Source organism: Humulus lupulus, chromosome X, assembly GCF_963169125.1.
Source record: "Humulus lupulus chromosome X, drHumLupu1.1, whole genome shotgun sequence".
NCBI classification, from domain to species: domain Eukaryota; kingdom Viridiplantae; phylum Streptophyta; class Magnoliopsida; order Rosales; family Cannabaceae; genus Humulus; species Humulus lupulus.
The window spans coordinates 28,249,148-28,272,753 of NC_084802.1; the positions used below are offsets into that span (position 1 = coordinate 28,249,148).

The 23,606-nt window shown below is 36.3% G+C and overlaps 2 protein-coding genes across 7 annotated transcripts; one reads left to right on the plus strand and one right to left on the minus strand.

Moving 5' to 3' along the window:
• Window positions 1-9,725: 9,725 nt before the first annotated feature.
• Window positions 9,726-17,223, minus strand: LOC133803838 (uncharacterized). 6 transcript variants are annotated; one of them, XM_062241972.1, is made up of 13 exons: window positions 17,076-17,211; window positions 16,849-16,999; window positions 16,673-16,744; window positions 15,904-16,023; window positions 14,439-14,545; window positions 13,082-13,373; window positions 12,626-12,706; window positions 12,425-12,513; window positions 12,241-12,349; window positions 12,092-12,160; window positions 11,762-11,863; window positions 10,628-10,882; window positions 9,726-10,551 (listed from the first exon to the last, which is right to left on the minus strand). In XM_062241972.1, the coding sequence occupies exons 6-13, from the start codon at window positions 13,088-13,090 to the stop codon at window positions 9,853-9,855; spliced, it is 1,413 nt and encodes a 470-aa protein (XP_062097956.1). In that variant the 5' UTR covers window positions 13,091-13,373; window positions 14,439-14,545; window positions 15,904-16,023; window positions 16,673-16,744; window positions 16,849-16,999; window positions 17,076-17,211; the 3' UTR covers window positions 9,726-9,852. The 6 variants fall into 6 exon arrangements, with proteins under 6 accessions (XP_062097956.1, XP_062097955.1, XP_062097954.1 ...); XM_062241971.1 differs by lacking the exon at window positions 16,849-16,999 and having other exon boundaries at window positions 17,076-17,223; XM_062241970.1 differs by having other exon boundaries at window positions 16,673-16,999.
• Window positions 17,224-20,949: 3,726 nt separating this feature from the next.
• On the plus strand, window positions 20,950-23,491 carry LOC133805349 (uncharacterized). Its single transcript, XM_062243509.1, has 4 exons — window positions 20,950-21,225; window positions 21,318-21,423; window positions 22,958-23,106; window positions 23,223-23,491. Exons 1-4 carry the CDS (start codon window positions 21,085-21,087, stop codon window positions 23,316-23,318), a joined length of 492 nt encoding a protein of 163 aa, XP_062099493.1. The 5' UTR covers window positions 20,950-21,084; the 3' UTR covers window positions 23,319-23,491.
• Window positions 23,492-23,606: the final 115 nt, after the last annotated feature.

Here is a 23,606-nt window from a genome sequence, read left to right on the forward strand (position 1 = left end):
CTTTTTCGTCAAGTTGGACCTCTTCCAGGTCCTCGATGAGTCCAACATCTTCCTCAAAATCCCCAGAGCGAGGATCTAAATCTCTATCCTCACTTTGGGCAACACCCTATTTGGTGACTCCATCACCGAATTGGGCTTATGTATCAATAGCCATCTGCAACCTATCTGGGGGAGTTCTTTTCGACGTTTCCTTCTTCGCCTTTGTGACTGAGGCGTTGTAGCACTCCCTTGCTTCCCTTTGATTTCCCAACACGCGCCCTACTCCTGCGTCTGTCGGGAATTTCATGGCCAAGTGCCATACTGAGGTGACGGCCTAAAGGTCAACCAGTATGGGCCTTCCAATGACAGCATTGTATGCCGAAGGACAATCGACTACTATAAAAGTAGCGAGTAATGTCCTGGTAGCAAGCGTTGTACCTGCTGTTACTGGAAGTCTGATTGACCCTGCTGGGGCGAGTCCTTCACCAGAGAAGCCGTAAATTGTTTGGTTGCAGGGCTCCAAATCCTTAACGAACAACTTCATGCGTTCCACCGAAGATTTGTACAAGATGTTTACCGAACTTCCTGTATCAATCAGTACTCTCTTCACCATCATGTTGGCGATTTGAACGTCCACGACCAGCAGATCAGAATGTGGGAACCGGACATGCTGGGCGTCGCTATCAGAGAAGGTTATCTCACCATCCTCTGATCGAACCTACTTTGATACCCTGTCCTCCACAGTCATCATCTCGATGTCCTGGTCATGACGTAGGGTCCGAGCATATCATTCCCTCGCCTTAACTACTTCCCGTGAGGTGCGGGCCTCCACAGATGGTGAGTAAAGTGCCAGCTACGGGGTCAGGCTGCAAAGGTGGCGAGTGTTGGCGTGTGGGCACCTGCTCGTTGCCACCTAGAGTCTCTCGTTGGGAATTTCTCGAGGTCCGTACATATCTTCTCAAGTGTCCTTGTCTAATAAGGAACTCGATTTCATCCTTCATCTGGTTGCATTCATTTGTATCATGTCTGTAGTCATTATGATAACGACAGAACTTGGTAGTGTCTCTCTTCGAAATATCTTTTCGAATGGGAGCGGGTTTTTTATAAGGCACACTAGAACTCGTGGCCTGATACACCTCTCCCCGAGACTCAATAAGGGTAGTGTAGTTAGTGAACCGCGGTTCATAACGATTGCCCTTGGCTCGTTTATTCTCAGAGGTGGAAGGCTCATTATGCGGCCGTTTCCCCCCATTCTTGCCATTGCCATTGCCATTCCCATTGCCTTTGCCATTATCGTTGGGTTTTGACCCATTGGCGGCTTTGGCGGGCTCAGCAATCCCATTATCCTTGCCTGGGGGTTTTCCTTCACTGGCGATGGCATCTTCGAGCTTGATGTAACGATCAGCTCTATCCAAAAATTCTTGAGCAGTTTTAACTCCATGCTTTTTGAGGCTACTCCACAAAGGCGTGCGGCGCCTAACTCCCGTAGTTAGGGCCATCATCTTGCCCTCATCTCCTACTGTTTTGGCGCCAGCCACTGCTCACATGAAGCGATGGACGTAATCCTTCAGTGCCTCTCTTTCTTGCTGGCGTATCTCAACCAGCTGATTCGCCTCAGTTGGGTGCACACGACCCGCATAGAATTGTCCGTAAAATTCTTTTACGAACATCTCCCAAGAAACAATACTTGCAGGAGGGAATTTGAAAAACCACTCCTGTGTAGCATCAGAAAGTGTTGTAGGAAAGATCCTGCACCGAGCGTCTTCGGACACTTTCTGAATGTCCATTTGTATCTCAAACTTTTTGACATGAGATACCAGGTCACCATACCCGTCGAAGTTCGGAAGCGTGGGCATCTTAAACTTGCTAGGAGTTTCTACCATAGCTATCCTTTGAACGAAAGGAGTTCCTCTTCTCCTGTCATACTCGATATGGGACGTCCTTCCCCCGACCAGCTGTTGTACCGCCTGGTTCAGGGCATCTATTTGGGCTTGGACAGCTTCAGGAATCGCCGGGGCCTCTAGTGCTGGGGGAACGTACTCGTCGTGCCATTCCTGGCGATTGTTGAGTACGTCTCTTAAATCCTCGTCTCTTCACCGCTGCTCGCTTGCTCCGAGCCGGTTAAAGACGTTATTTTGTCTGGGTTGCCCCCCAGCATTACGTCTCTTGGGTTGGTCTTCTCTAGGTGGTGGGCTTCTGCCCCCACCTCTATCTTCATTTCTCCGACCAGCATTTCCTTTGCCTGAGTCGGCCTCATGGTAACCATGGCCATCTCTGAACCTCGACTGGCTATGGTGGGATCGACTGTTCCCTCGGTTGCCTCCTCAGGCTGGTACTTCCCGAGCGTTAGAGGGTGGCCTGCGTTGGTCGGTAGGTCCCCGTGCATTATCATGCCGTGGGGGGCCCTGGACCGCAGAGCTTATCTCTGAGTTCCTTCTGTTGCCATAAGGACGCTGCCCTCTGCTTGGTGGGTTTGGCTCTTTGCCCCTATGGCGTCTAGGACTGCGAGGCTGCTGTCCGGCCCTATTCTGCCTTGGCTGCTGGGGAATATCACGACCAGCCTGGGATGGAGGCTGCGCTTCAGGATCCCTTAGCGGGACATCATCCTGAGGCATTGGTGGCTGCTCGGGCCTTTGGGGGCTCGACGGCTGGATCGGCGGGCTAGGATTGGGACCCCTTTGGGGCGGCCCATTTGCGGGTTGATCAGGCTGTGAGGTAGGTGCAGCCTGATTCCTAGCCAACTGTAGGGCTGCTTCGAGGGCTGTCATGGCCTCCCTCTGACGACGGTCCATCTCCGCCTGTCTTTCACTCAATTCCTAGCGCTGTCGCTCAATCTCTTGTTGCTGCCGCGCCATAATCTCAGCAACACTTTCCTGGCTGGCCCTTAGATTGGCCAGCTCATCCTGCAATACCCCCAGGGTATTCCTCAGCGTCTCGGAATCCAGTTCTTCCTCATCAAATTCCAAATGTGGCTCATCTCCGGTCACATTTGGAGGAGGAGGCGACTGAGACAGTGCAGCGCCAATCGCCTACCCAGTTTTCTTTGTGGTTTTCGCCATTTATGCTTCAACAATATCGTATCAAGCTCTCAATGAAAGCACCAGAATGTTGACCCTGATTTTGGTCAACTGACACGGAGTCAAAAATGCTTGATGTGGACAGATATGTCGGAATGAATATAATGGCAAAAACAGTAAAGTACACAAGAATTTATAGTGGTTCGGCCCCAGAAACTGGTAATAACCTACGTCCACTTGAGCTATTATTGATATGAGATCTCAAAGGAGTGATCAAAGAACTAGGTCTCTATGAGTTTCACCAACCTTTGAAGAATAAACAATATATCGTAATGTACTAGCTCTAATTCTCTCGTAAATCTATACTCTCCAGTAATCAAAAAGCCAAAAGTCCCCTCCTTGAACTCTCTTTCTCTATTTATAGGCTCAAGGAGGATTACATTAGTTTGTTACAGATACTCTCTCCTAATTAATCGGATCATCATGAATTATTGGAGACAATCTCGGGATTGATTATGATCTTTACAAAATTATCTTGAACTATGCGGAGTGTAAGACCAGACTGGTCGTAGGAAAAACTCAACCGTTATCCTTGCAATATCTTACTGGTCGATACTCTAACAGAACTCTGCCAGGTGTCAGCCACGTGTTCAAAAATCACCTGCCACGTCATCCGTGCCTGTTTTTTGGATAACAACAATAATATTAAAAGAAAATTAATATATATTAGTTTTAGTTTAGGTTTTAAATTTTATTTTGATTAGTGTTAGTTTGTATGAGACTATTATAAATATAGGTTTGTCTCTATTTGAAAACGGACTCGGTATTCTCTCTTTTAGAGAGACATTCTCTTCTACTCTTTTTCTTTTAGTAAATTTAGTTTTTATTTATTGTTGTGCTTATTTTTAAGGGTGATTTCAAAGCCCTAAATATAATTTCTTGATTTTAATAATTTTCATTGATCTTTTATTCCCTTGTATTAAATTGTTTCTATTTTTCCAATTGAATGCTATTAATCTTGTAAAATCTTGTTTAAATGGCCACTAATTAGGGTTTTGCATTGTTCTACTATCATCTTGGGATTTCTATTCACCTAATAGTTTAGGATTCTAAGTAGAATGATAAATTGCAATTAGGGTATAGTGACGAGTATCTTGATTGTGATGAAAAATAGAACCTAGGTTAGATGAATTGCATGCTTAATGAATTTGTTGCCTAGATTAAACTATTTCTATAGAGTGTAATGATTTTCCTAGGTTAAATAGATCGCATGCTTAATGGGTTTATTGCTTGGTAAATATGATTAGTTAAGAGTGCTTAGCTTTAATTAATTAAATATGGAAACTCAGATAATTGATTGCTTAAGTGCTATCTGCGGGGTTAATATTTAATTGGAAATATAGATCAATGTTATTATTAAAATTATTGAATGAATATTTATTGGTGGAGAATGACCTCTAAACTATTTTAAAATTTAACTTTATTTTTAATTATTTTTACTTTTATTTTTAAAAACCCTATCTTTATTAACTTTTTCTATTTTGAATAATAAATTGAATAATAGTCATCATGCGTTCGACCCTTATTTACCGCTATACTGAAGTAGATGGTATAAGGAATTAATAAAATCAATAATTAAATTTGGTACGGCTAACGACACGCATTAGTTCTACTACCTGATTTAGTAGAATTTAGGGTTCTGGAGGCTAGGACTTGGTCCAGAAGCCTTTATTGGTTCGTTTCTTGATGGTTATTTCTTGTTATGGTTGTGACTAGGGTTTACCGGTAGGCTTAGGAGTTAAGGATCGCACTCGAGATCGCTATATGCTATCTGCTCAGGACTTGAGGTCAGAAAACTGCACCTGAACTGTGGTTAGGGATTGAGCCCCGTTAGCGAACATGGTTATAAGTATTCTTAGAATGTTTTATTAGAAAAGTTGATTGCGTTGTGCATACCTGTGTTTAGTGATGATTGTTTATCTGTTATATTTTACTGAAAATCTCGGCGTAAGTCAAGGGTTTATCTGTTATATCTGATTGAAAAGTTTGGCTTATAAGTCAAGGGCTTATATGTTATATCTGATTGAAAAACTCGGCTTATAAGTCGAGGGCTTATCTGTTATATCTGACTGAAAAGCTCGACTTATAAGTCGAGGGCGGCAACAACATGCTAAACACAGGCCAATGTGGTTAAGCCAACCCAGAAGCATGATATACGCTTGAACGATCCTATGGTCGCCTAGACAATAAAGCGCAAGATGCGCTGGGCTAGCTCTATGGTTGGTTAGATGGGAATAGGGCAATGGGCCCCCTGTGCGACTTTATAGTCGCTTATCTAGATTTAGAAGCTCGGCTTATACGTCATGGATGGAATTAGCGTGCAGAATGCAGGCAGAAATGGCAGGGCCAATATAGAAGCTCGACTTATAAGCCATGGACGACATTAGCGTGCAGAACGCAGGCCGAGATGGCAGGGCCAACATAGAGGCTTGGCTTATAAACCGTGGACGACATTAGCGTGCGAAATTCAGGCTGTAATGGAGGGGCCAATATAGAAGTGTGATATACTCCTACACGGCTCTATAGTCGCTTGGAACATGGAGCATGGTGCACGATTGACTAGCTCTATAGTCGTTTCCAAAAATAATAGTGCGATGGGCACTGATGTGGCTCCATAACCTCTTAAATGGAATAAATGCATGTACGAGTATGATTATTACTGCTAGGCATTTTAATTATGATTCTGTAATCTATTGATTAATGGCTTAGGAGCATGTTTATGTTTTCTTGCTGAACCTTGGCTCACGGGTGCTACATAATGCAGGTAAGGGTAAGGGAAAGTTGGACTAGCCATGAGTTTGAGAGCTTCAGGGGCAGAGTGTACATATGCGGCCTGCTCGACCACCACGGTCGAGAGTACTTGCTGGAACTAGGGTTGAACCCTAATTTTGTCGCTTAGGTCGGACTTTGTATTCATTTTGGGTGTGTAATAGTTATAAACTCTTTTTGGGATCTCGTGTAAAGACTTAAACCCTATTTAAGGAAATGGTTACTATTTGACCAAAATGTTTAGTACCTAAACCTTGTTTTAGTTCCATTACACGTTTTAAGTTTAAATGACTCATTTAGTGAGTTAAACACTATTTTAATTATACAGTATAATAGTTCTGGATTAGTAGGACGTTACAGGAACTAAGGAATTTGAGTTGAATTCTGTTAAATTCGGATTTGGGGAAAAAGTGGGTTTAGAACCCTAAAATTATGCAATTTGTGGTTTTAATTGTGTAATTGGTGTATGAAGTGGTATCTTAGTGTTGTATATGGGTTGTATTGATGATTTGAGGTCGAATATTGCATGAAAATTGGCTGGGAAATCTGTTTTGGAACAATTTTGGAATTGGGAAATTGCAGGTGGGAGATAGCTGATTTCTGGGCTCGTAATGCTCTCTCCCACCAGTGGTGACGCGGCTCAAAAGGGTGGGCGCTGTTATATTTGTAACTTTGGTTGTAATTGTATTTTATTTGAAATATATTTGGTATCTCTTGTAAACATTTAATGTTTTTAATGAAAATTTTAATCATTTTGGCCAAAAAAATTTAGCACCAAACTCTTTATTTAATTTTAATTACACTTTTGATTCCAAACGACTCGCTTAACGGATTAAGCATTATTTTATACACATGGTCTAATGGTCCTGGATTAGTAAGGCATTACAGGACCCCTCTTCAAATCCGCAAGAACAAGCATGACAAGGCAGCGCATCCCCGAAACACAAATCTGACTCCGTCCACACTGGAGTGAAGCCACTGACACTCCCAAAAGCAGTGCAGCCCATAGCCTCCCGCCTTTCCCCCAGATCGCACCATCATCAAGATCAAGAGTGAAGATCCTCTCTCGGCCAAGGACTTCCATACGCACAACAAAAGTCGGCGCCAACATCCCAACCTAAGAAGAAAACCAAGTTGATGTTGGAGGCGGCTCTCTCAAGAGAAAAAGAAAACCCTATTTGAGAGAAAAATGGAATCAATGTCAATATTAGAATCCCTGATACCAACTTAATACTTAAAAATATATATTTCTAAGTTGAAAAATATAAATTAGCAAATATAGCTTTAGATGATGAAGCTTGTGCTAGGTGGAATATGGGTCTCCCCTCTGTTGCACGCTCTAAGACTTGCCAATTTCTTTGTAGTATCTTTCTTTGAATGAAAATTTTCCTTTAAAAAAATTGAGCACTTAACAAAATTTCTAAGAGGATATATAACAATTCCCATGTCATAATATCATAAAACTCAATTTGGTGAAGTACACTTGTCGCCGAAAATGATTACTTTTCAAAAGTAAGTTCGTTACTATTAATAACTCTGTTAGTTACGATAAATATGTAGTTGGTGATCATATTATGGATTTTTTTTCAGCTGGAGTCCTCATTTTTTGTACTTTGTACACTCAGGTCTCAAAAGTTGATTTCGTATCAGTTAGGTTTCCAACCTTTTCAAATCGTATCATTTAGGTCCCTAAATACTATTTTTATTTCTCTTTTCTTTAAAAATACATAAAAAAAAAATAAAAAATAAATAGTGAATCATTCTTAAAATATTTTGACATTTAATTTATGAAAATAACAAAAATGACATGGAAAAAAATATATTTTTATGGCAATTTTAAAAATATTTAATTTTTTTATAAATTAAATTAATGTTTCATTAAAAAAAATATTCTTACCTACATTGTTATTTTATAATTAATATTAATAAATATATTATCTCAATTATCTTGATATTATCAATTTTTATTATGTTCATGCTTGTTTATTTCCTATATTTTTTTTAAAACTTAATTGTGTATATAAAGTTATTTATGTGCATAAAAATGCATGAATAGTTATAAGTTGCATTATAGAAAAATTTTACAAAATAAAAATAAATATGTACATGATAAATATTAATAATCTTGTAATTGTTCATTTATTAATATTAAATAAATATAGATAAGAATTTTTTTAATGAAAAATTAATTTAATTTGTAAAACTATTAAATATTTTTTAAAATGTTATGAAAATATTTTTTTTTTCATTGTCATGTTTGGTATTGTCATAAATTAAGTGGTCCAATTATCTTTTAGATTAATTCACCATTTTTTATATTTTATTTATGTATTTTGAAAAATAAATAAATAAAAAATAACATTTAGAGGCTTAAATGATACGATTTGAAAAAGTTAAAGACTTAGCTGATACAAAACTTTCGAGACCTAAATATTACAAAGTGTAAAGAATGGGAACTGCAGCTGAGAAAAACCTTCATATTATATATAACATTCTAAAACTATAAACTATTCTAGAATTTGGTCAAATTAAATTATTTATTGAACAAGTATAAAAAATGTCAACTACATTTTTCAATTTGAAACTACCAAAGAAGCACATATTTTGTACTTCAAATGCCATAAATAAATCATTTTTATTTTTAAAAAAATAATAAATAAATTATTAATATTACACCTTAAATTTAGTATATAGTATACATAAGACAAAATAATCCACAATTAGACTATTAACACTAGGATCAACATTAGTATTTATATTTACAAGTTCTTGCACTTGGAATGCTTTGACAAGATACATCTGGCTAAAGACAATTAAAACAAGCTATATAAGAGCAACTCCACTGCGGTTGCAACCGCGGTGGCTCTTTGACTATTTCCGATCATTTTCTGACAGTAGTCTCTTTTATGCGTTGGAGAGTAATAAAACCAAAGCTCCGTTGCCACTGTAAGGCAACGGTGCTTTTTTTTTTTTAATTATATATATAAATAAAACATCTTATATATATATAAATATATATGTTACCATTTTAATTTTGTTACCGTTTTTTTTTTACCGTTTATTACATAATTTTTTTTTTTTTTTTTTTTATAAATACTCATTTATTTCATTCAATTTTTACACCATTACATACATCTTCTTCCAAATTATCAATATCACAAAAAAAAAATTCTTACCAATGGATTCCCAAAATTCTCAAAATTTTCCAAATTCTCCAAATACCAACTCCCAAAATCTAAATTTTCAAAATTCATCATTTTCTCCACATACCAATCCCCAAAATCCAAATTTTCAATATTCTCATTTCAATCAAAATTTTCAAAATACTCCCTCTACTAATCCTCAAAATCCAAATTTTCAATATTATCAATTTAACCAAAGTTTTCCAATATGATGACGGCCTCGCCGACACCTAATGGTTGAAGTATTGCATGGACCTATTTCTGACTTCCCGACAATGCTTCAAAGAAATGCTGAAATTCGTGATAGAAACATTCATCACAATCTTCAGGCGGACTTGATAGAGCACATATGGTCAAAATTTGGAAATCATTTTAATTAGTATTTTTTTAATTATGTTAGATTGATTAATTATGATTATGTCATTTTATAAGCTCCTTTAAATTTCGTCTAATTTAAATTTGATGTAATATTTATTTATATTAATATATGGATTTAAAAAATTTAGTGACAATATTTATAATTACAAAATAATATATTAAATAATAATATGTGGAGCCATAGTTGACAACTTTTGGGGTGGCTTAACATTGGAGCATTTTTATGAAAAAAAATTGCCAAAAGTAATATGGAAGAGAGAGAATAAAAAATTATATTTTGAGATGATTTAGACATGTTAAGCCACATCGGAGTTGCTCTAAGGGCCTTACAACTTGTAAATGATGTCAAAATTCGTAGGCAAAATTAGTTATCAGCTCTAATAGAGTCATATTCAACCAAAACATTTGCCAAAACAATGGAAAGCAAGTAGAGAGGATATATAACAATTCTCATGTCATGTGGGTACTCACTGAAGAAGCAAGCAATGATCCTTCAATGACTCCCAAGACTTTTCAACGTCATCAACTGTCTTCTCCGCCTCCTCTTTTTTGAGCCATAATGGTGTCACGTCCAGTCCAGCAGTGATCAAAGCTTGTCTTGATGCAGTTGCTTTCTCAGCCAAATCTTCAAGATTGCTCTGAAGATGTGTCTTCTCCGCCTTCCTTTCAGCCAGCTGTCTCTCCATATTTGTTATTTCTCGTTCGACTTCCTCAGCTCGATTCCTAGTATGTAGGAACTTAGAAGACAACTGCTTTAGTGAGGTTTTCAACTCAATTATTGAGCTCACTTTCTCTTCAGCCTCTCTTATGTCCTGCTCTGCACCCTCATATCGTTCACAAGTTTGGTTGAAGTCATCCACAAACTTTGTTATCTCATCTACTTTGCTATCAGGAAATGAATTGACAGCAAGCATAATAGAAACTGAATTTTTAAATTCACGAGTTCTTCCTGACTGGATGAAGCTGCCAAGCGTCGTATCAAGGCATTGTTTAACGATTTTATGTGCATTTGTAATCTCATCAATGCTAAGCATAGAACGCTGGAGGCGGCTCGAACTACCAGCCTCAACAGCCTTTACTTCCAAAAGGCTTTGAATGTCAGCAAACAAGGCATCAAATGAAGCAAGAGAAGAAGAGCTCCTTGCTGCTTCAACCACATTTGGCTCCTGAAACAAAAGTAAAAAAAGAAATGAGAGCTCTGCAAACCAGAATAAAACTAGCACCAAATTAAGTCCAGTCAACCTGATGAGGTTGGACGTGTTGTGGATGAACTATACGGGAGGCAGATGGGATGGGTGTCATTTTAACTTCAACCGCATCATGTTCATTCTGTGGTGAGGATTTAGTCAATAAAGTAACACGAGTGACTGCCTGAGTACAAATGTCTACTTGAGTTGATTGCTCTCGAGCGATGTTACTATGTGATGGAGGGAGCTTAGTTAAATGAGCATCTGTATTGATAGAATGCGAACTAGGCTGAGCTTTAACAGAGTCTCCCTGCACAAATTAGGAGATTAGTGATAAATTATACCAAGGCTAACATAGATATTTAGTTGAGAGAACAGTTAAATATGTTTCTTTAGAAGCAATCGCAATAATCACATCTTAATGAGAGTGTCCTTGAATTAATTTAAACCCTTGGATTTGATCAGTTATTTCAAGAAAAAAGATAACTTCGGTAGAATTTTTCTTCCCTTTGTCCTCACATAATCTTCAAAACATAATGTTTACAAGTAAATCTTGGCCTTGATAGGCCAAATCATAATTTGAAAAATGCAAGAAAAGTATCTCCAATAGAACAAAAAATCAAATACAAAAACTCAGGCCAATCACATTAAAACCTCCCATTAGATGAGAAAAAGAGAAATGACAATTTTCCAAACTGCTGCTACACAACCTAATTCTATTCCACAGCAAAACGACTTGACTTTGAATATCCTATCATTTATCTCCAATCAAACCACCCACATTTAGACAGCCAACACTCTGCAATTCATCAGTATCTTACATCCTGCAATAAATGCTTGAACAACATAATCATAGATTCATAACATCTTCTTGGAACAGTCCACTCCAAACTAAATTCTGTTAGATCAGCCAAATCATATAAGGGACACAGAGATCTTACATGACCAGCTGTTTTGACCAATCATGAACCCAACAAGGCTCTTAGAATGTGGAATGTGGTTTAGAAAGTAGAATGAGGTGCATGGTAAGAAGTACGGGGTTCCATCTCAAAACCAACTGATGATGAGTGGAGTACCCCATGCTCTTATAATTAAATGTTATTAAGTTCCCACACACTTGACGTGAAACTCTCTAATAGGCAATTATCAACATTTTTTTAACACAAAAGTATTAGCTATGAGAAAATACCTTGTGTTTGATCAGATACTCAAAGAATGATGGAACATCTGGACAGTGGCATTGTTCAATTCCATGTGATTTCTGAAAGCAGATGATATCCCCATCTTGAAGCTGTAGAAAAGGTAAAAAAGTGCACCAGAGGAAGATCAAGAGAAAAAAATTATATATTCCATATATAGTTTGCAGCAGGAATTCGCCTCTAATAATATATATGTAATCAATATGTAAATAAAAAAGAAATAGCATATGCAAACTTGAACCCCTAAGCACCCAAATGAAAAAATATACTACTAGCAAAAAGTAGTTCACAGTAGGAAATTAGCCTCCAACAACATATACCTCACTATGAAGGAATGTGGCATGCTTGTCAATGGGAACACACATAATCCAAGGTTCAAACTTTATCTCCTGCACATTTAAAGATGCTATACTCAAGGTTGCCATTGATAAAACTAGGAAAATTCATTCAGAGTGAAATCCCAAGTTACCTCAAAAAGTTTAATTTCCTCATTAGAATTGAAACCAGCCATTTCATTTAATTTTGTCAATATTCCATAAGGAATCCCGCCTAGTTTTACAAAAAGCCTTCCTACATACCTGATGTCCCAAAAAAATATATAGATAAATAAAATAAGACTAGGAGAGAGAGAGAGAGAGAGGAGGAGGGAGTACCGCAGCTCTTGTTTCCAAGGGTCATATAGTTTAAAGAATAAAAGGATATCCTCTTCAGTCTTTTGTGGAGGAGCAACAGGCTGCAAATCCTGAGTGATTGTGAAAGAAGAAACAAAAAAAATGAAGGATACGTGTTTTCAGTTTAAAAAAATAAAAAATCATATGCGGTAAAGATTAATTGAACGGTTGAGAAAACATTACCAAATCAAGTTCTACTTCAAGAAAAAGCCTTAGCACTAGTCTATTACTGTTCTTGTCTGAAGGTTCTCTCAATTGTACAACCTACAATAGTCAGTCTTGTAACAAACAAAAGAGTGCATGCTTCTCCCCCAGTTAGACAATTGTAAAGTAACTCACGAATTTGTATCTTAATTATAAGAATGTATGATGAGATGAATTAGTAATTTTCTTTAGAAGTTAAAAAGTGCTTGAGAAACGACCTACTAGTTGAAGTAGTATGATGAGTACAAGTGGTAAATTCTATTTAAGAATTAATTATGCTTGAGAGAACGTCTACTATATGGATCAAATGAATTTAGTGCATCAAAGTTTAATACCGCTTGAAAAAAAAAATCACAAATAACATCAGTTTCGGCTAGCACTAGAGATGGCATTGCAGGAATTGAATATATTTTTAACAAGGAAACAAATACTTACTAGAGGCATTGCACAGCTTCAATGAGTCAAAACATTACAAGAAGTTTGGGTAATTTGCTGGAAGATCATAGGGTTTGAAAGGGAGTTACTTCAGAGATGTTTTCATGTAAATCAGTACTTAATACTCAGAAATGTTGGTGGAGTTGAAACACTTCAGCGGGCTTCTTCTCGATGGAAAATCATTGTACCTCCTAAAGTCAAAGTTTTTTTTATGGCAAGTCATGTGGGATAAGGTGAATGTTCATGAGGCAATACAGAGAAATAGACCACATATGGCTTTGTCTCCGGGTTGCTGTGCATTATGCAAAAGAGATAATGAGTCAGTCAATCATCTTTTTCTGCAGTGTTCTGTTTCGTTGCAGCTATGGTTTAGGCGTTTGAAGGAGTTTAATCTTTTTTGGTGCATTCCAGCTCACTGTGAGGAAGTTAAAGGAAGTCAATAGAAACAGAAGCTTTGGCAAGTTGCAGTAGCTGCTGTCCCTTAGATTTTATGGTTGGAAGGAAAGAAATGAATTTTTGAATACGAGGAAAGTGAGGAGGAGAGACTGGGATAATACAAGGCTAAAAGTTGCTCTGTGGCTGCATAATGATAGGAATTTTAAAGATGTTCCTTTCTTTCTCATTTTGGTTGTGAGATTGGAGTTTGTTGTTGTAATCTTCTTCATTCTTGATCAGGGAAGGTTTTATATTTGTATTTTTTGTTTCTTTCTTTTGTTCTGTCTTTGGTGTACACCTTTTGTACACTCTTTCTTATTGTATTTGTTACTCTTTGAATAATACTAGTGTCTTTTGTTTCAAAAAATATATATATTTATGTCCATCCTTCCTTCCAAATGAAAGGTATCATTATAAAATTAACATTCTATATAAAAAATACGGTCTCCTTTCCAAAAACCTATAGACTAAAATCATTTCATCTTGTAGCTATTGCAAACAACTTCGGTACCATTCTCAATTTTATTAGCATGCACCTTCAATGAGTCAATCTGACAGAGACAATGCAAACAGAACAGTAAAGTCTTTTTTGTTTTGTTTCTGTGCTAAAAGTATGCTTGATAATAATATTTAAGACCACCAGTGACTGATGTTCCCACTTTCTTTGTCATTTATTACTTATACAATTTTTCATTTCACCCCTAATGGTAAGAAGAGGCAGTCAGAGCAAATCCCACCAAAGCAGCTGGCTCTTGAAAGGGGAGATAGGGTAAAAAAAATTAAGAATTTATAGCAGCTTTAATAGACACATTCTTAATGGGGGTTTAAGCAGTAAATCAATAATTGCCACAAAAGTGATAATGAAACTTGTAATCTATATAAATTATAAAAAATATAATGAGTAGCATTTAAATGATCTTACAGGTTTCTTTACTTCCAACGATGTCAAAGGCCTTAAAGGTCTGTAGGTGTCCACAACCAGAATTGTTGAAATCGCACTGGTACGCTAAACTCTTTGGCTACCTTTTCCTGAGTAAGGGCTCAGCTGTTATAATGGGGATAGTAGTGATATAACCTTAAGTTTTATAAAAAAAAGAAGAAAAAAATTACTTGAAGTTTCATGATAAACAAGGATAAATTTTATCTTAAGTAAGCAATCAGGGTAACCTACATCCGTGTATGTAACGCACACATAAAAGGATGTGTGAACAAATACCTAAATTAATAAATGCTTCTATGAGTTGGTTTGTATGCATATGTGTTAAATAGAATGCATTATCAATATCCTGCTTATGTATGTATGATATTTGTGTGTATATATACACACATATTTGTGTTATAAATATAATACACGTTTTGTGCAAAGGAAATACAGGTGGTATATATTTTATGCCATCAGAGTACATGGATAGCAATACCAGAGGTCAAATTACATGTTTTTCTTTCTTTTGGTCTTTTAGACCTTATGTGTTGCTGCTAGATCATCTTGCATACATCCATGAAAAGATGACAGAAAAATCCTCAAATAGTAGTCCTATTGTATCCACCACTGTCTACAGTTTACAGTGACTGATTGGACTGATCAGCAGAACATTTGGAGAGTAAATTGATTTTGTAACTTATTCCAACTCATTTAAAAATTAAAAAATAGGAATCTCGATAAACCACGTAGAACAAGTGATAGCACCAGTTCTCGATTAAAGATACAACTGCTAAAAAACAACTAAGTAAAATTAGTTACACAAACAATGTATCAGGTGATCCATGTCCAATACTGTAAGTCTACAACCCCGCACACTCCAATATCTAACACGCATTGGAAAAGGATATGATGCATATACAGTCCGAATAAAAGCAACCCTTTATAAAGATACAGTTTAAGTTGATAAAATTACTTCTGAAAAAAAAAATTAAATATAAGGGGAAAAAACATGAGCAATTGACAAGAACTTCAAGAGTATCCAAACATGAGCAATTGTCCCAAGTGAGCACCACAAAACAAAAGAAAATAATTCATCCACATGCATCTCTAGTTCTTGAGTGTTGTAAATTTTTTTATGATTCAACAATGTTAGTGGATAGTCCACTTCAATTACGTATTAATTTATATGTGAATGGTTTATTTAAGCCCCTACAGATAGAAGTTGGGTCAAGTTTATTTGAGCCCCTATAGATAGAAGTTGGCTCAAGTTTTTCTTCAATGGAGATCATTCATCCATATCTTTTTTCTTTTATCTGCTTGCACACACCTCTAATGGAACTTAAATGTATAGGCAATTTCCATGAGTACAGGTAACATTGCGTCACAAAATAATAAAATACATATTGAATGAGCATGAAAAAATCAAAATGGAAAGAATGGGAATCGCTTGCACAAAAATCAATACCTTAAATTGGTAGAAGCGCATTTGTTTTGGAATATGAAAATTAAGAACTTTGTCATGATTTACAAGATCAAAATATATATCCCTTCCTATCTGTTCAATCATATCCTTGTGCCAAGCAACCTAGAAACCCAAAAAGATACATCTTGGTTAAATGACATTTAACAAGTCACATTAATATCACACAATTAAACAAAGATGGTGTTAAAATACACAAAAATAATTTATTTTAAGAAAAAGATTGCTTTATGAGGTTTATGATTCCTTAACTCAATCTAATGACCTAAAACAAGTCATTTGCAGGCACTGTGGTGATGCTTGGGAAAATACTCTCTTAAGAGATCTGGCAATATTAATCCACTATCTTATTTAGGTAATTGTGAAGCAACAAATGGGGCAGAAGAATATACATTTCAAAGGAAGAGCATTACTCCACAGAAATTAGACATCTTTCTTTCCTTATTGTAGTGGTCTACACAGAATGCTAATCTAATCACCAAGGCTAATTTGCATTTGGTAATATATGAATCAGCACAAGTGTTCCAAGTGCATATTTTCAAAGGCATTTGTAATAGTTTCATAGAACACGGTGATCACTGAAACACCAGACTACACCCTTTGAGAAGACCAAGCCCACAAATTACTCAACTTTTAATACCTTCTTCAAAAATTTCTACTGAATCTAGTCTTTCACCATAAGTATGTATGCTATATGAAAAACTGTGTTTGTTAGAAACCAGAAGTATCAAGAAGAGTAATAATAGTGTCTTACCTTGATGTCCATGTCCATTTAAGGTGCTTGCGTTTCTTTTTTATCTTCGTAGCTCCTGTTTGTCTTGATGTCCTTCACGTGATCGATCAAATTCAGTGTTTACCATAAAAAATTTCAACCCAAATCCAAAAATGATTTTTCATTTCAAATAATCAGTTACCAACTACAATACTGACATCAACCAAAAGGGTATCCAAAATATGCGGTTCCCTAAAATCATCACAACAACAATGAATAAAAAAATGTCCTTTCATTTTGAACACATTTCTCAACGAACAAACAGTTTTAAAGGAGCAACATATCAATCATTTTCATCTGTGCCTGTGGCTGTATTCAACAAACAACAATCGTTAATTTTATCCCATAAAAAAAAAAAAAAAAAAGCAACAAAATAATCAGTTACCTTCAATAAAGTAGAGTTGAAGAGCAGTAATGTTAGTGTTGCTAAAAAAAAGCTCAGAGTCGTCAATGGTGGCGCAGGAAACGCAAGAGCTCTTTATTTCTTTCTTGAGAATATTTTTGTATGAAAATCTTCAAAGCTTAGAGGGGAAGGAAGCAATCAGTCACTTACGTCAGGAGTCAAAAAGTTGAAAGGACTCTCTTGTTAGTTGTTTATTAGCAATTAAGTCCTTGAAAAATTCCATTCTTAATAATTAACTCCTTAAATTTTTGTTTATCATTGTTAGCACTCAAATGTACAAGGATAACCAACACTATGTGAGTGTCATACTTTTTATGGCTGGAATTTAATATTAGGTCATATAACCACTCCTAAGATATCATTTCATGTATTGTAGAAACAATTAAATTAGACTAGCCCTACTCCATCCATCTTCGCTATCTTGAGCTTATTCATAAGCTTGGGGCTACTTTTCATTTTCTGCTTATTACTAGGGCTTCCGGCACTAATTCCTACGCTTAAGATACGCACTTGGTAGTAGCCCAACCATAGATCCAACTTCAAGAAGTATCTCGCGCTTATTGATTAGGGCGAAGAAGTCAGTGGATATTTGTTCTTGATAGTTAGGTTACTTTGTTGAGCGCTCGAAATATGAAATAGAAATTAGAAAGTAGAAATTAAATGGAGAAATACTCCATTGTGTTGTATTCGTCTTCCTGGAAGCGGTTTAAAAGTTGAAAAGATTCAATAATGAAGGCCAGACCAGATTTGAGAAGATTATAAACAATACTAGCTGTTACTGAAAATGAGTCGGCACAAATTCTTATCGAATATCAGCCATTGAAAAAGGTAAGTGACTTTGAATCTTCTGAGAATGAGAATGCTATTGAATCTGTTAGACCTAAAGTCACTAAAACTCGAAAAAAGAATAGTGACTTGCCTCCTAGAGGTCTTCCTAGGTCCAAGAAAATGACCATGGATGGTTCTTCTTTGTTCTAAAATGCCTTATGAAACATCACCATTAATTACAAAAAGCTAGCATTAATTTTGGTATTTTTAGCAAACATGCTTCTTGAGTTTTATGTTATTTGGCAATTCAATCTTTTTAAAAATCAAGTCCTTGAGTTTAAAAAATAATAGTAATTTTAGTTAATTTTTTAACAAAATTATAAACTTCTTTTAAGATAATTTTGGTATTTTTCTAAATATTATACCCTTTCAAATATTTTTATACATCATATTGTATAAAAAATTTACAAGAAAGATTCTTTCAAATATTAAGAATTTTTTGAAATAAATATAAGTACTTAATTACCTCGGTAGTTAGTCTTGTAAGAAACAAAAGAGTGCATACTTCTCTCCCAATTAAGAGGATTGTAAAGTAACTCATAAATTTGTATCTTACTCTTAAAACTTAAATAGTGCTTAAGGAAAGAGCTGTTAGTTGAAGTAGTATGATGAATAGTACAAGTGGTAAATTCACAAATGTTGGCTGTGTTTTTAGCCAACGACGTGAGAACGTCAATAACGACAAGCCTTCAAGAAAATGTAAACGACACAGACAGTTTAATTAAGAAAAGTAAATAACACAAGAGATTTTATAGTGGTTCAGCCCCGATCAGTCGGTAATAGCCTAGTCTACTTAGATATTTTATTACTTTATCCACACTCAAGATCAGATGAACCAGTGTCAACTGAGTTTCTTCAGTGTAAATATTCAAGAATACAAAAAGGGTTCTCTCAAGAAAAAACGTACTTTCTCTCTCTAGAACTCAGACCAATTCTCAAATTACCAAAAGTCTCTTTATGATCCCATCAACCCTCTATTTATAGGCTTGGGATCCTAAACTGATATCCCCCTAGGATCGGGATATTCTATTATTTATATTATATTTAAATTGCACAAAATATTCAAAATACAACAGATTCCTCAATTGAGTGAGGAATGAGAGATTCCCGCGGTGCCCAGACCGATTCTTGCTGAAGTTGTTTCTGGAAATTTGACGTAGTCTAGTCTATTTTGTTGATGAATATCTTCTTCTAGTTGGACATATGCATGCTGGACACCTGCATACGGACCATACCCCTTACTCTCCTCGGACCAAGATCCGACCACAACTCCCCTTGGCTCTCCTTGGACTAAGGTCCGAGCCAACCTCCTTGGGGAATTCCTCGGACTAGGGTTCGAGCCACCTTCTTCGAGCATTCCTTGGACTAGGGTCCAAGCCACATGTTTTGGGCCTCCTCGGACCAAGGTCCGAGCCACTCTCCTTGGCTTCTCCTCGGATCAAGGTCCGAGGCAATCATCCTTGCCTCTCCTCGGATTAAGGTCCGAGGCAATCTCTTGGGACCTCTCCTCGGACTAGGGTCCGAGGCCATTTCCTTGGCACACACGTAGGGGCCTTCCTTGGACATGGTCCGAGGCACGCATGGGACCTCTCCTCGAACTTGGTCCAAGCCAACCACCTAGGAAGCTCTCCTCGGACATGGTCCAAGCCAATCACCTAAGAGGCTCTCCTCGGACATGTTCCGAGCCAAGCATTTAGGAGGCTCCTCGGACTAAGGTCCGAGCCAAGCATTTGGCTCCTTAAACTAAGGTCCGATCGGACCTGTTGCGACTTTCCCTCGGGCCAAAGTCCAAGCCCATCTCTTAAGCTCCTTGGACTTGGGTTTGAACCAAACACTTGGGCTCCTCGGACTAGGGTCCGAGCCAAGCACACCTTAGCCCAAGTATTCTCCTCGGGTGTATTTGGCTTGACTATGACATCTCTCAAGCAGTCCAAATTCTTCACTGATGAATTGGGTTATTGCTAAGCCAGATCACCCATCTAAACTATGCCACGTGTCAATTTTATTGCCACATCATCATTTTCAAATTTTGGGATAACAACAAAGAACATAAGTTTCAGAGCAGCATTAGAGAAGGTGCTTCAGGAATTGAATGTTAGAGATGGTATTTCAACATGGAAATAAAAATCTGTAAATTTGTGAAAATTTGTTAGCTTTTAGTCTATGAATACACTTTCAAATAACCACTACATTTATATTCATGTCTATCCTTCCTTCTAAATGAAAGGAATCATTATAAAAAGGGAAGATTATATATAAATAATAAGATCTCATTTCCCAAAACAAAACCTATAAACCAAAATCATTTCATCTTGTAGCTGCTGCAAACAACTTCATACCATCCTCAATTTTATTAGCTCGCCCTTTCAATGAGTCAACTTAACAGACCATGCCAACAGAACAATAGAGTACTTTTTATTATTATTATTTTGTTCTCACAATGCTCCAATGAAATTAATATTTGTTGTTGTTTTTTATGTCATTTATTACTTCTACATTTTTTCTTTTTTTCACCCTCAATGCTAAGAATTTAATTTATAGCAACTTTAACAGATGTAAAAGTGCTACAAAAGCCGCAATGAGGCCTATAATCTATATAAATAAAAGGATTTTTAGCATAAATGCTCTTTGAATTTTTTTTTGTTTAGCAATTCAATCTCTAAAAAATATTTTTTGACAATTAAGTCTTTGAGCCTCAAAAATATTTAGATATGTAAAATTTTCAACAAAAATCAAAATATCTGAATATTTTCACACATTATATTGTATAAAAAAGTCCAAAAAAAAGTCATTCAAAAATTAAAAAATTTGTGAAAAAATAATCAATAAAGACTTATTGCAACTGTTAATAGAATTTTAAGACTTAATTGTTAAATAAATTTTTTAAGGACTGAATTACCAAATAAAGTAAAACTAAAAGGGGTAATTCCAAAATTATAAAAGAAGAAGATAGTAAATATTAAAAGAAAGAAGGGGTATAATAGAATTTTCCCCCTTAATAAATAGAATTTTCTATATTTTTCTTTTCACCTCCAATGCGAGAAGAAGAGGCAGTCGCCAGTCAGAGCAAGCAAATCCCACCAAAGCAGCTGGCTCTTGAGAGGAGAGATCGGGTCAAAAATTAAGCTTGCATTGGCAGTTTGGATCTGAATCAATAACAACCATGGAGGAGCTGAGATCCGCAATGGAGGAACACATGGATCAAATGGCCGATCTTGTTCAGAAACTCTCCGCCGAACTCCGTACCGGTCTTCGACCTGCTTACGATAATTTCATCGGTTTCTTTCACGCCATCGATTGGAAGGTTCCTTCTCTTTCTTCTTTAGCCGTTTGGTTCTGAAGAAAGTGAGCGAGAAAATCTAACAATTACTGTTTTGACAACTTTTTTTTCTTCAGGAACCTTGGCTTATGGGCTTACTGGGATTCCATTTCTTGTTGCTGCTGACAACCATTGCTTCAAGGAAAAATCTCAATTTTCAGATGATTCTCTTTCTTCTGTCATGTAAGCTTATTTTGTCTCTTACATCTTTTTCCTCATTTATTGGTAAAATTGGCCAAGCTCATCTCTTTACTTTTATATGTAATTATTTGGCGTTGACACGAAAATGCATTATTTAGGGATCATCAAAATAGAATATCTATTGGTGTGTATATTGTTTATTGATTAATAATATCATTTTCATTTGTTAGAATTTATTGTTGAGCTATGCTACACTTCTGTCTTGAAAAGAGGTTAAAGAAAATTCTTAAATTGTTTTAGGTGTCAGCAATTCGGTAAGAAAGTATTTTGAAAATTAGCTTGAGTTTGGGGTACCAAACCAACAATTATGAGAGTCCTTGTGGGTATTTTATTTGAATCTGCATTGGTGTGCCTTGCCCAACCCTTCGGTAGCTGAGGAATTTTATTTCTCAGTAACTTGTATCCTATTTTCTTTTGCAAGACATATGAGTCATCTTGTATTCGTTTGTTTTCCTCTCTGCTTTCCTCGGATTTGAATCCTGTAGAAGACACAATGCCACTGAGGTCTCTCCCCGTTGGGCCTTTTCTTGCCCTATTTGGCTTTGAGCACCCTGAAACCTTTTGCCACCTAGTTTCAGAATTCAATCATAGAAACCCATTGTCAATTGTGCCTTGCAATATTCAATTTTGCTAGTTGGTATGGCTGTTTATTAATGTGTACTAAGGAAAAACTGCTTCCATTGTGATATTAAATCTTTACAAGATATTATTGCCTCATTTGATTTTTTTTTTCTTTTGTAATTTTGGACTACTTCTAATTTTTTTCCTCTGCACTTGTTGATTGTTTTATTTTTTTAATCAGAATGAGGGTGGAACTTTTCTTTCTATTTAGTATAAAATTGCTTTCCGTAGTGTAACACTTGGAAAGATTTCAACTATAAAAAACTTTGTTTTTAGAGGAAAGGTTATGGTTACTGATGCTTGTGAGTTGAGAAGTAAAGAACTAGGAACTTTGAGATTTTGTAAACAGAGAAGAGTGAATCAATTGAGAGAAAGTCATGCGCTCATTCATTAGTAAATGAGCATTACCACTAAGCTTTAATTATGTGAAAGTTCATACAATAATAGAAGTAACAATAAAAAAGTTACTCCAACTGTCTTAGCATATGACACCTAACCACTCACTAACAGTTTGGTTAGTTACAAAATCAGTTAGACCTTCGGTTACTCTAGCTGAACTTTCAGTTGCTTTTCCTTTGTCCTCTATATTGTGCTACATAGTTAAAAATATTTTGAGACTGAACTTTTGGATTCTGCATTAAAGCAATTGGGCTTTACGTTGGCTCTTCTGTAGTAAAGTTTATTTTGTTTAATACTTTCATCCCATCCCACTGAACCTCCAATCTTTAGGTGGTAGGAATATCAACAAAAACTTGATTAGAACACAAACTTAAACATTATTAGACACATTAAAACATTCGTTAGCTTTTTACAAATACATGTCTTTTCATGCCATCAACTACTGAATTATATGCTCCCGGAAATTGCTTCTTACTCGGGCAGCAATGCTGTGCAGTGGCTGGTGTATTTCTCGCTGAGAGGCTCAATAGTCTCCTTGGAAAGAACTGGAAGAGCTTCGCTGGCCAGAACTATTTTGATCCAAATGGAGTTTTTCTCTCTGTGCTTTGGTCTGGGCCTCTTCTCTTCATTGCAATCATAATTTTGGTGGGTGTTTGTTACCGTTAGCAATTGCTTTTGTTATAATCTTTCACTGCTGCTTTCTTTTCTTGGCTGTTGGACAAATAAACTAAAAGAAGAAAATCTAACTGTTCTTTTTGCAGATCAACACACTCTTTTCCTTGTGTCACCTCATTGTTCGGTGGAAGAGAGCAGAACTTAGACAACGAGCAAGGCTTTCCCGTAATAAGCAAGAATAAATTTCATCTCAGTTGAACCATTTTTTCCTTGTGGCTTTATATGTAGAGAGCTTTATATATCTAGGGTGATGTTCAATGTTACATTGCTGATGCAGAGCAGGGTACGAAATTTTGAATCTTGTAGATTATAAAGCCAAAGTTAATGGATGTTTCTCTAATGACATTCTTTTTTTAGCACAAAATCATTTTTGTATAACCATTGACCTTGATTATCCATTTGCTTGTGCCACTGTGGTGGATCAATTAACAGTAGTTATATATACTTTTTTTTTTCAAAGGACAGCATAT